The sequence below is a fragment of the Telmatherina bonti genome (genome assembly GCF_933228915.1).
Source record: "Telmatherina bonti genome assembly, chromosome: 4".
Taxonomy (NCBI): Eukaryota; Metazoa; Chordata; class Actinopteri; order Atheriniformes; family Telmatherinidae; genus Telmatherina; species Telmatherina bonti.
The window spans coordinates 11726470-11739085 of record NC_136622.1 but is presented as its reverse complement, the minus strand read 5'-3'; the positions used below and the strand labels follow the sequence as shown (position 1 = coordinate 11739085).

The following is a 12616-nucleotide window of genomic DNA, read 5'->3' as shown; positions in this document are numbered from 1 at the left end:
GTTCTGAGTCAAACATTGACTGGACACACTGGATTTTATTTTCAGCAATCCAGCTCCCACCTACTGATAGAGATCTCTCCCTTATTTTTTTCTTTTCAATCTTTCTTTCCCACGTGAGTGAATAATGTGGTATTCCTGTCTCTCTTGGTTACTTCTCTAGTCCTTATTTCCATCTCCTCAGGCCTCAATGGGATGAAACAAAAGAAAAAAAAAAGAAAAGAAATCACAGGGAGAGAATAAAGACTTGGACCACAGTGACGTCTTGTTTGCGAGCTGTGGTGTACTACCAAGCGAGACGGGCCCTACAGCAGCTGTTGACAATGCCTGTCTGAAGAATCCAAATGCTATTCTGTGCATCATGTAAACACTGCAGCAAATATAGAAAGAGGAGGGAGCTTTGTGAGTGTGTCCACTCATCAGCAGGATGATTGACAGAAATGTTGCGTCACCACAAAGAATAGAGATGGAAGCAAGGAGTGAAGCTCTGTAATAACGCCCAGCATCAACTGGGCTGCAGGGGATTTTTTCCATTGTTGATAACTCCCAGGCTCTTCACGGACTGGGTCTTCCTGCTTTGTTTATTTGTTCCCGTTTATTTTTATTTGGCTTGAAACTTTCAGCGCTTGTTTGGCTTTGGAGGAAGAAGAAAATGGTTGGATGAGAATCCCATGGTATGTTTGTGCTTCGGCTTTGAGCGTGCACCCAGAGGCCTTCCGCACCAAGAAACCATCTGCACATTCACACCAGTGTTTTCTAAACAGTATAGTGGAAAAGTTTTGAGCCACCTTTTATTACTTTTTTTAAACTTTTCCTCCAATTATCCAGAATTTCCACTTATTTTTTTTTTTAATGATCTTGAGTGATTGTTTTCCAGGCTTTCTGAGTCTTTCAAAGTTTTTCTTTGGATGTTGGCTGTTTTGTTCATTTTCAATACAAACATTTTACCTGAGTCTTTTGTATCTTTTCTGACTGTTTGCCATTTAATTTCTTCTATTCAGGCATAAAACCCAAGAGATAAACCATGGCGTGTCTACTCATAGTTGACAATTTACCAGTGGGCTGCTGGAAACAAGCAGTCATGGCGCGATTTGACTGGAATAAAATTGCACTTTTTCTTGGCATATCTCAACATAGTGTCCTAAAACCACTGAGAATACTGGACTAAAGGAGGAATAACTGTCCTTAAAGAAAACTGTTTAGAGCAAATAAATTATATGTCAAAGCAAGTTCTTGGAGAAGAAGAGCAGGCACATGGCCTTAGATGCATTTGGACCTTCAGCTCATCCATCTACTGACAAAACTTGATTAGAAATGGCCTCAGTGGAGAGATGGCTTTTAAAAAGTAATTCTTAAGGATGGGAAACAAGGGGAAAAGGCTAAGTTATACCAAATTAACTCTTTCATGCATGAATTAATAAAAAAAACAATGCGACATTTTCTAAAATATAGCATTTTACCTCTACAGACATATGCAATGATACTATTTTTGTTTATTAGTGATATTTAGAATTTATCATGGTTTATGATTTATTTTAATGTGTTTTATGAAATATTTATAAATTATCATAACTATATGATGTAAATCATCTATAAAGTATAGCTGTATCATTTTCTTTTCCTATTCATCGCAAACTTGTGTAATTACATTGTGTTTAATTATACCATATATTTATTTATCCTCCAACGAGTGGAAATGTATTGATAAACACATAAATAAACGGTTTATTTAGAAAAATACCATCCTCATTCATGAATATGTAAGAAAAAAGCTTGTAAATAGGTGTCCACTACAGGGCCACTATGCATGAAAGGGTTAAATAAGTAATTGTCTAAAAATCAGTGACAGCAGACCTAATGGAGTGACAAATCCTTCCCAGTGCTCAGATCTCAGCATCATTGAGGCAGTGTGGGATCATCTTGACACAAAGGAGCCAACATCTAAAGAAGAGACAATTTGACTTTCAAACTACTTAGAACTACACAAATGCTTTTTTTTTGTTTGTTTGTTTGTTTCAGTTCAATGTTGCCCATGTTTCCTGTTTTCCCCACAATAAAAGTTATCTTGAGACTCTTGAATAGTATCATAATTGTTGTGGCCAAAACCCTTAACTCCATAACAGGGAATTTCATCCCACTTGATCGTAAAAGCTCCACCACAGGGAACCATGTGACCCCCGATATCGTCAGTCTCCCTCACAGCTGCTTGGAGTGAAAACAAAATGAGACAGAGACCCCTGCCTTTCCTTTTGGGGTTAAAAGAAAGTGTGGGAACAAGACTAAGTGAGGGGAAAGTATTGAACAGTTAGAACATTTAAAAAGAAAGAAAGATTATCTGGTCTCACATATAGAAGAACACAATATTGGACTCCTAAGTCTGCTGGATGTACATGTTTCACTTTGACTTGTATGTGTTGTTTCTGCTTAACCGTGGCCTCGAGGCCCCTTGAGTTAGGCTGACTACTTTCTGGTTTTCTCATGAAGCCCACCTTGTCATGATTAAGAGGCATTAGACATTTAGGATGTATTTGAAGGACTGTTATATGGCTAAGCTGTGCAGGTATCTCTGAGGACTTTATTAAAATGAGTCTTGCAGGTTTGTGCACGTCTGACTTTCTGACTTACATTGAAACGTTTAACTTAGTCTCAAAGTCTTAAAAATGTAGCCATATCTGTGAGCATATGGAGTCCACAGAAGATTGTATGTTTGTCAGACATCAGATTACTGCTAGTACTTTAAAGTGAGGAATAATTAAGTAAAAAAAACTATAAGTTTTACTACCGTTGTCTTCCTGCCTTCTTACAAAAGTACCTTAGTGACAAACGACCCTCCGAACATTGCACTAAAGGGGATACACAAGCACAACTTCAGTAGAATGTCTATCATCTAGAACAAAATACACCCTCTTTCCCCACTAAACGAAGCATTAATACACACAGTGGGAGAAAGAACAGCCAATAATTTCCATCCACAGAATGACTATTCGGCAGGTGGCCATGACAATGTGCCAAAAGCACAACTTGTGAGTGGCAGCCTTGTATTTTTAGTGGGGAATAAAAGCATTTGGGTTATTTCTTTTTCTCCATTTTTAAAGGACTTTAATTGGCCCAGACAGCTTTTAGCATACATTCCTTTAACCGTTTATCTCTGTGGAATTTGCACCGTGACATAAAACAGGTGTGCGACATAAAGATATATCACATAGCTCAAACTGCTGAGAAGCATGAATAATATTGCCTTGAGAGCAATATCCAAGTCTTTTGTTTAGTTATTCTAAATATTTGGCTTTAGTCATGAGTTAGTGTCTTTAGTGCAATTAGCACAAAAGCTTGTTTGAAAGGGGCTGAAGTTACTGTAATTAAATCTTGTCCAACTGGATGAATCACCACAGAATTTGGGGAACTTCCTCGATGCTTTTGCGCTATTACTACCATTTTATCTGTTGGTGCTTCAGTAGTGCTGACACACCTGTTCCATTACTGCTGAAAACATTTGTTTAATTTAATGCCGAGGCTCCATGTCCTTGTTCTTGAACTCATTCTGATGATACTAATGATGAAAGCGCTAAAGTTCTTGCCAGCATTGACCTTCACTGCTGATTCCTTGCAGCTTTCATCAGTGGTCTCTGATTGACTCTCCCAAGAGGGTTGAATGAATGAAGAGACTGTTTGGCCCGAGGCTGACCATCAAAAGAAACGCTGCATTAAGAACTGCGCTCATATGTAACCAGGGAGCACAGCACACATGGTTTGAGGAGGACCTAGATTGGTTGTAATTGTTGGGTTTGCTCTCAGCAACAGTTGCTATCATGTTTCAGTACTTGTCCCAATCCTACTCTATCCTTTGGCATATTGTTTAATTATGTAAAGCTTCGGTGCCCCCTTTCTTTTAGGGATTAAGGAGTAGTAGTTATACAGCTCTCGCTGATCTCAGTAAGAAAAGAGACACTTAACTTCCCCACAAGAATAAAGGAATTAGGTTCGAGCCTTGGTTTGAGTGCATCTTTAAACTCTTACTGCTCAGATAACCTGTCTATCATTTGATTACTTTTTCCCCACAATAAAACAGCTGGACCTTAAATGCATTCATTTTTGTGGTCCTTCCTCTGCCTCTCTTAAGTAACAATCAAAATTTAGACAAATGCAGTTGATTTTCCAGAGTTAGCAACCTTTGTCCACAGTTTACTCCCCTGTGGTGTCAAACCCAAAGTGTTTCCTTATATTACTTCACTGGTTTGGCACTCTGTGATGTTTTCCTGTCCAACATGACTTGCCAGACTCCTCCACACTGGATTTGCAAAGAGAAGGAAAATGCCCACAGTAAGGTATAAGGCAGAGGCACTTGCATTGTGTGTCTTTGAGTTAATCTTACACTTCACAGTAATTTGGTCACACAATACACAGTTCCTTAGCTAGCATCTAAACATGCTTAGGAATCACTGCAAGTTTAGCTGTGACTAAGATCTGAACATGAAACCATAAAAACGTATGAAAAAGCAAGTTTCTACTGAGTTTTTACCTGATAATTGTTGTGGGATATTTTGTCATCATATGATGAAGTAACAGAGTTATAAACTGATGGACAGAGAAAACAACTCGTCCTGTGGATGATATAGAAATGCAGTAACTGCTTTGTTGTAAAACACAGTAAAGATGTCAAGCCTGTCAACTGTGTTTCCATTACATTTTTTTTTTTTGCAAAATAAAAGATGTCTAAGTTTTGACAAACAACAATTGCGAATTGCGGATGTTTAAACTGAACAGTGTTCAGCGCATTAATCTCAAGTCTCGTAAAATCTCGTAAAATCTTTTTACTTTCGCGAGATTTTACAAAAATTGTGGTTTATGCAAAGTAGCCACGTAGCTTTATTTGGAGGTTTTCTACTTGGCTGCAGAGAAAATTTGCTGTGCCTTATCGAATTTTTTTCCCCTCATTTTTTCGAGAACTCAGAAAGTTGCTGTTGTTTCTTCCACACCTCGCCATCTTTACCGGAAATAAACTAGCTATAAACCCCTGCGTTGTGTCCGGGGGCACGTAAATGCGAAAAAAGTGTTTCCATTACACTTTTGCAATATATTTCTATATCGAAAAATCTGAAAAACCACTTCATGAGAGCATAAAAACTTTTTAGCGATATTTGAGACTTTTTTTCGAAATATCTGTGTTTCCATTAGCCCTTTTTTTTGCAATATTTAGTTTTTTTTTTCCACAATTCTAGGTCTAATGGAAACGCGCCTAAATAGCATAAAGAAATCCAGGAATACTGTTGGAGCAAAATTTACACATATTTTAAATTCTCAAAAGTTTGAAAGTGTTTTAATATGTGTAGACATGAAGAGGAGAACATTTAAAACTGCAACCAACTAAATACTCCATGTGTCTGCAAATATTTTGAAAGAGTTTATCTGGAGAAAATACTGAGTTAGCATCATAACATGGGAATGGATGAGCGTTGGATAGATGTAGTTTTCTCTTTACAATGTCACACTTTTTTTTCTCATTCATAAATAATGCTTATCGATGCTTATAGATATTATTTCAAATTTCGGACCATAAATAATCATAAATGTTACACACTAGAGCTTTTAAACAGCCACTATTTGCCTTGAGTTTTGCACACCATTTACAGTTTGTTAATCAGGTCTATTGGGTCAACAATGGAAATTGTTTTCCAGCCAACATGTGGGCTTTGTCTAAAGTTAACAATGTGGAATTAGTTGGTATGTTTAGTATACAGCAAGACAGGCACATTCAGCTACTATAGCAGTGCCTGTTATTGGCAAGAAACATTCAACCATAGGGGGACAAATTAAGAGTTGTGATGAAACTGGGACTTATAAGGATGGATCGTTGCAGAAAAGGAAGCCTAAAAGCACTCTTGTACCAGTTCCTGGTGGTTTGTAAGAGTTGTAGGGCCTGGAGAGGTTATCGAAGGACAAAATATGTCTTGAGGCTTTGCTGTGGTCACCCCCACACTACCACCACCACCACCACAGCAATACATAAGCTATGAAGAAGTCACTGCTGTCCAAAACCTTAAGAATTCCAGTTGTTGTAGAAATGAGCTTTAATTGGCATGAACAATGTCAAATATTTGAAATGCAGCCCCACACTGCAAAAATGTACTGCTTAACACTATGTAAATATGGATTACTGAGACAGAAACCCAGGTGTAATGCTTTGGGATGCATCTGAGTGAATAAAAATTATCCAGCATCGACTGGACATATGTGGGAACTTCTTCAGGACTTTTGGAAATGCTCCAGGTAATGACACTGTAAAGATGGTTGAGAGAATAATGAGTGTGTTCAGCTGTTATCACAGCTGAGGAGGCAACTTTTAGGAATCTTAAGAGTTGGCATGTTATAACATATGCTGTATGCTGAACTTTTTTCTTTCTACACACAGTGCCAGTTTGGACACACTTTCCCATTGGATTTAACAGGAAAGTGTGTCCAAACTTTTGACTGGCTGCATATGTGTGGAGAATATAGTGCCATAAGGATACTTTTAGATAGTGTTGTATGATTTTATTGTTAGTTGTTAAGAAGTGAACGCAGTTCATTATTAGACGGACAAGTTATAAAAGTTTTAAAATTATGTTAACTTGTAAGAATTTGCTCACCAAAATACTGAATCACCCCCATGTAGATTGTCTGCAAGGTCTCAAAACACTGCCCTCACATACCCATTTCTCACAGCAATAACATACCAAGCTGCTACCTCACTCCTAAGTTATCCCTCTCCCAGCCCACAGCTCTAAAGCTGTGCGTTGTGAGGAGAGAGCTGTGCATTATCCATTTGCCATGCTCAGCTTTGATGGCTCAAAGAGCATGTTAGGAGCCAGAGGAGCCAGGGCCACTGCAGCAAAACAAAACCTGAGTGTGGAAGATGACAGAGGACTGGCAGATGGAGATGGAGATGGAGGGAAGAGCGCAAGGAAGGGGTTGGAGGAGGGGTGGTGCGGAGAGATGGAGGAGAGGGTTGTGAGGGTTAGGGTTTTTCCAGCTGGACCAACCTGAGAAGAAGCAGCAGAGGTGATGAGAAGGGCAGCACGTCAGTGTGTATGGGCACAGTATAAAGAGAGGAAGAAACACTAAAATACAGTTTGTACTGACAAAACAAGATTTGATCGTAACGGTCAGTTTAAGTTCTGCGTTTTTTTTTCTTGTGCTCACACATGCAGCCAGAACTTGAATTGAGAGCATGTTTGAACAAGTTTCTTACTCACCAGTGCTTGTTTTGGTTTGGTTTGTTCTAAGGAATATTTGGCTACTGATGGACACCAGTGAATAGACTAAAGATTTAAGAGCAAAAAAAAAACAGATAGCAGGGAATGAAAAAAGCTCGTGAAAAGCAGTAGAACGTAGGTGTCAAGTTGGTGAAGGGACAAAGAAGAAAGATGTTGAGAGAAACAGATTAGAAGAAGGAAGAAAGCAAAGGAGGAAGGAAATATTGGACTTGAGAGATGATATGCGAAGGAAGTAAGCTGCTGATTAGGAGAAATTTCCGTACGTCAAATAAGAAAAACAAGATGAAAAGCATGAGAAGAAGAAGCCAAAATAAGCAGTGAGGAAGAAAGGAACGTAGCCAACTGTCGAACACATGTTAAAAGGAAAGTGAACCACGATAGAAAACCGAGGAAGCAGGATGAGGAGGAAGAAAAGAGGAAGGAAGAGGATAAATATTAACAGATAAGAGAGCAGAAAACCTAACAGAGTATGGAGGGAATGAAAAGAGAAGTGGGGAGATGGGCGGAGGTCTGCTAGCAGGAAGTACATGTGCAAGTGTTGGCCAGTGGAGATGGAATCTGGTTTGGTGTGGGGTGTTTGTTCTGGCTTACCGGCCACCCTTAGCAGGCCCCTTGACTGGGTACTGGGAGAGAGGGATGAAGAGGAATAAATGAGGGAGAGAAGAGGATAAACTTATTATAAATAAATGAGCAGGTAGCTGTTTGCAGCTTTTCATAAACAAGAGCGTAGCACCATTAAAATTTGGGAACTGTTGTCAAAACTACTGGAAACTTGAGACAATGTGGAGTGTGTGAAGTGCTTCCAGGACTGGGAACTGGAACCAGTGAATGATCCCATAAGGTTTTCTTTTTTCTTGTCAGAAGCAAGCTGAACATCTGCATTTCCCAGCAGCACTAGATTTCTTGTTTAGTTTTATGTGTTTTGTTGAACATCGGTCACATGAAGCCTCACAAAGCAAGAGTGGGACATTTCCTGATGAGATCAATGTCTGTTCGTTAAATGTAGGAATGTTGATGAAGCAAATAAGCCTTGATGAATGATGATCAGATGAGGATAACGAAATTTTTGTTGTACTGTATCACTATATTGCATCAAACTGAGTCTATTAACGGTGGTAAACAGAAGTAGGGTAAAAATAGATACAGCGAATGATTGAAACTGCTCATGTGTCCCTCACTTAAGGTGAATTTAGAGTAGATAAAAACTCAAGGCCTCTCGAAGTTATCTGTTCATCCCAGAGGAAGGGAGACAGCAAAGGAGGAAAAATATGCAGGTTTCCTGTTGGACTCTAAAGGAAGAAAGTAACTTTCTTGAAATAGTAACTTCATGAAGTGTTAAATTTAACGGGAGGAAACAAGAGCAGTACGTGACATTTTGTTTCACATTGTGGATTAAAAGTTTAACAGTGATATAATGTAGAAGACCTGCCTTACCCAGAGGGAATTTTAAAAATATGAGCCTGACCCTTGGGTGATTGGATTTAAAAAAAAAAAACAAAACAAAACATAGAAGCATGCAGGATAAGATTTGAAATTCAGCCCTGTAGCATCAGAAAAGACACATTCATTCTCAGAGTGAGTCATAAAGCAACATTGTCCCATAGGTCATATGATAGTCCACGTCCAACCTGAACCCTTTTTTCCTGCAACTTCTGTCAAGTATATCGCGTCTCAATTTAGCTCTTTATCAGTTCTGCTGGCTTCCTGTTGATGTCTGTGCTTACGTAGAAACTTCAGCGAGTGACTGAGCCTTAAGCTAAAGAAAGCAGGGGAAGCAAGGAGGCTGAATGCGGCCACGCAGCACATGGCGGTGCCACACCTCCCAGGTTCAGGGCCTGTGTCACTTCCCTTTTCTGCAAAATGAAATATAGACAATCCCTTGCCCTTTTCCTGTTTCCAAATAAACAGTCCAAAAAGGGTTATTTGACAGGAACACAGGACAGGCCTCAGTGTGTTAGTGCGTGTGTGTCCAGACGTGTGTGTGTGTGTGTGTGTGTGTGTGTGTGTGTGTGTGTGTGTGTGTGTGTGTGTGTGTGTGTGTGTGTGTGTGTTACATAAGCATGATTTTGGCCCTTAGCACCGCCATTATAGCTGCTTTTCAACTCTGGTTTCCTTTGGTTACAGTTCATTGACCCAAAGGCCCATAACAGACCTGGGAATTGGATGTTTCATTCTGTCTGTGTGTGTTTGTGTCTCAATGCTGCCCCAGCTGTTTTCCACGTTGTCCATGCAGTGGAATTCACGGTTGCACATACTTAACATTTTCTAAACTTGATCTCAAACATGTGTTACACGTGTTTATTTAGCACTCGATTGCATGTCAGGAGTTTTCTGTTTGCTGTTCTGTGTTTCTTCCACTTGGATAAGGGCTGACAAATTCAACATTTCAGTATGAAATTAAGATTTTTTAGAATCCATATTCTCACTGACATGATGCCGTTGTTTAAGCAGATTTCTTCTGATTTTTCTGGATATTCAGCTGATCTGAAAACCAGTTTAACATGTTGGGAAATGTGCTTTTTGATGTCATTCCCATAGGAATTTTTTTTTTTAAGTAGGACTTTTACTTTAGCTTACTGTCCCACTGAGCATCTACAGGATCTGCAGACTTGCAACTTAAAACTGAGCTAATTAAATCGGAAAGTGAATGCTTTTCTTTTACACCATTGATTTAAAGGCATTGATTACATGTCTACATTGAGCCCAGTTTTCTTCAGGATCAACGGCATAAATGCCATAGCAAACTCACGAATTGCAATAGAGAATGTGACATCATTGGCATGTCTTGCAGCCTTTTAATCCACTAAGCCAAGAAGCAATTCTTCAGTGCCATATGCAGGGCTATGAATTAATACTCGCCAACCAAGCCAGTGGGTTAGATTAATTTTGGTGGGTATAAATTAACATTTACGGGCCAGTTGGCAGATGATGAATGAAGCAAACAGGATTTTTCCTGGCAGTATCATCTCTACATTTCCCTGAAGACTATTCAGTGATGTATAATACATCTAATGGTTGTGTGATTACTTTAGCGTGCATGGTGTCCTTTACACATGGCTGCCTGAAGAAAGTGCAGCTGAATGAGGAGCTAGACTTGGATAAAGGAAGAGGGAACAACACTTCCAGGGTTACAGTCAAGACCATTTTCATATGAACCAAAACAATGTGACCCCTCCAGACTTTTACATTGGGCCCACCTTCAGCTACCTTCAGAGCAAAGCCTTGAACAGACATTCCCAGAAAAAATAATTCAAACTTAATTTAGTTCATTTTAAAAACTGGTTTACAGACTGAGTTATTGATGATTCATGTTCTTCATACATTTTTTTAACAGCTGACTCTTGCTATTAATGTTGTGTAATTAATATTTTATTTTTCTTTTTAAAAATAAAAGTTGTAAAACAATTTGTAGGAATTTGTCTCTTTTTCTATTAATGCTATGAGCAATTATTTGGACTGTGACGATATGGTTTTGTCCCGATTCGATTTGATTCCGATTTTTTGGGTGCCGATTTGATTTAAATTGTGATTCTCACAAATCTTTGATATTGCTGATTTTTGTAGATTAAAAACAAAAAAAAATGTATAAAACTTTTTTTTTTGCTCGTCATTTTTCTTGATTTCAGTTAGGAAAAAATAACACAGCAGCCAGACCATCATTCTGCTGCTATAACGCCAAAGAAGACAAGTAAAAAGATCAATAAAACAATAAAAATGACAAAAATTTTACAGTACATACATTTTTATTTATTTAAAAAAAAAAAAAAAATTAGATTTTAAAATTGTAAAGCAAAATATCCCGATTTTCAGTTTTCGATTAGATTTCCTCCCCCCGTAGCAATTATCTTGTGAGCAATTGTCTGCGCACCAAATAGTCGTTTTTTTCTTTTCTTTTTTTAAATGTCTCTAGATTTATATTGTTTCAATTTAAAGATTTAAATCCAAAATGCTTTCACACACAAACACATACCCACACACATTTTTAGTGTTAAAAACATTTGTTTAGCACAGCTGCTAAGTGTTTTTTGTCAGCAAAGGCAATGAAGCAATCAAACGTCCAGGCTCCGGTGTCGTGCCTGATGGACAGCTATGAGTGTCGCATCAGTTAAGTGAAAACTCAGGGTAAAGGAGCCTTTACTAAAACTTCAAACTGTGGTACTATGTCAGACATTTTTTGTGTTTATTTGCTGGTTTTTGGTGAATCAGTCCTATATTAAGATGTGGTAATCTTTCTGTGTTCCAGGTGACCTCTGCATGCATCCCAGTCCCCTCCAATGATCTGGTTAGTCTCATTTTATTTCATTCTTTTCCAAAGTTTAAAGAGGACACCTCTCATCCCTCCTGCATAGAGGTGCGAGACTTGGTTGATGAACATTCATCAGAATTGGCTTAATCCAGACTCACTGTTTGGTTCAATACAACATAATATACAACACCAGCTGAGCATCATGGGAGGTGAAGTCCCAGACCACAATGGCTGCACTTATTTATTGCAGCATTTTCAAAGACAACATAAAGAAGACACATATATAAAGAGACCAAAGGAAAAGCACAATGGTATAATCAGTCCATGCAGTGTAAACATCAGGCCTCGACCATCATAAGATGTAAGTGGATCATAAAAAAGCTGACGTCTCAAAATCTTTGCGTCCTAATAGTTGTAATGCGTTTTTATCTATATCCCATCCTCAATGTGGTACGATGTGCTCTGTCCTCTGGAATCTAAGGATGTGAAAAATCACTGAAGGAGCAAGCTACAGGGTAGTTCAGATCTAATTCTTTTCCTCAAGAGCATACTGTGTGCAGAAGAAGTTTTCCCACTCTGTCTATCCATAGTTGGGAAGTAGGACTCCCCAAAACCACAGTATGGTTTCTTCCAAGCTGAGTTCCTATTGGGAAGCCAAACCCTTCCTTGTGCATTCCTGGAGGACAGTGAAATTTCAGCTGAGAGGAAGAAAGTGGTGGATGTTGGTGTAGGAAGTAGTCATGTTCATCCATTAGGGAGTTTATTTGTTTAATTAACTCTCCTTTCCTTCCTGTATTTTGCCTCCTCCTCTCTCTCCTTTCTCCCCGCTCTCACCTCCCTGCCTCCCTTTACCCTGCTTCCTGTTACGTCGTTCACTTTCCTCTCCTCTCCTCCCACTTTCTTGTCACCACCTCCTCATCGCATCCAGCAGCGTAGAGGGACTGCTCCTTCTCGACACATCCAACACCTGGTGAGCACACTTTAACCTCCATGCTCTCTTCCATCCTCTTCACGTTCGAGCTGTTTCGCATTATCCTCCCCTTTCCCTCTATGTTCCCAGTATTACACAATGTGGGGAATTTCCTAATATGACTGGGAAACAAAAGTAAAGTTTCCAATA

The 12616-nt window shown here is 39.0% G+C and overlaps 1 protein-coding gene across 4 annotated transcripts in view; it reads left to right on the top strand.

The window, feature by feature from the left end:
- Window positions 1–12616, top strand: part of tns2a (tensin 2a) — a 63891-nt gene that overhangs the window by 25021 nt on the left and 26254 nt on the right. For 3 of the 4 annotated variants that reach the window (XM_079239122.1, XM_079239121.1, XM_079239124.1), the window contains exons 4-5: window positions 11494–11532; window positions 12425–12466. In XM_079239122.1, coding sequence (XP_079095248.1) covers window positions 11494–11532; window positions 12425–12466 — 81 coding nt within the window. The remainder of the gene's footprint in view (window positions 1–11493; window positions 11533–12424; window positions 12467–12616) is intronic. The other variant, XM_079239123.1, reaches the window with a different exon arrangement.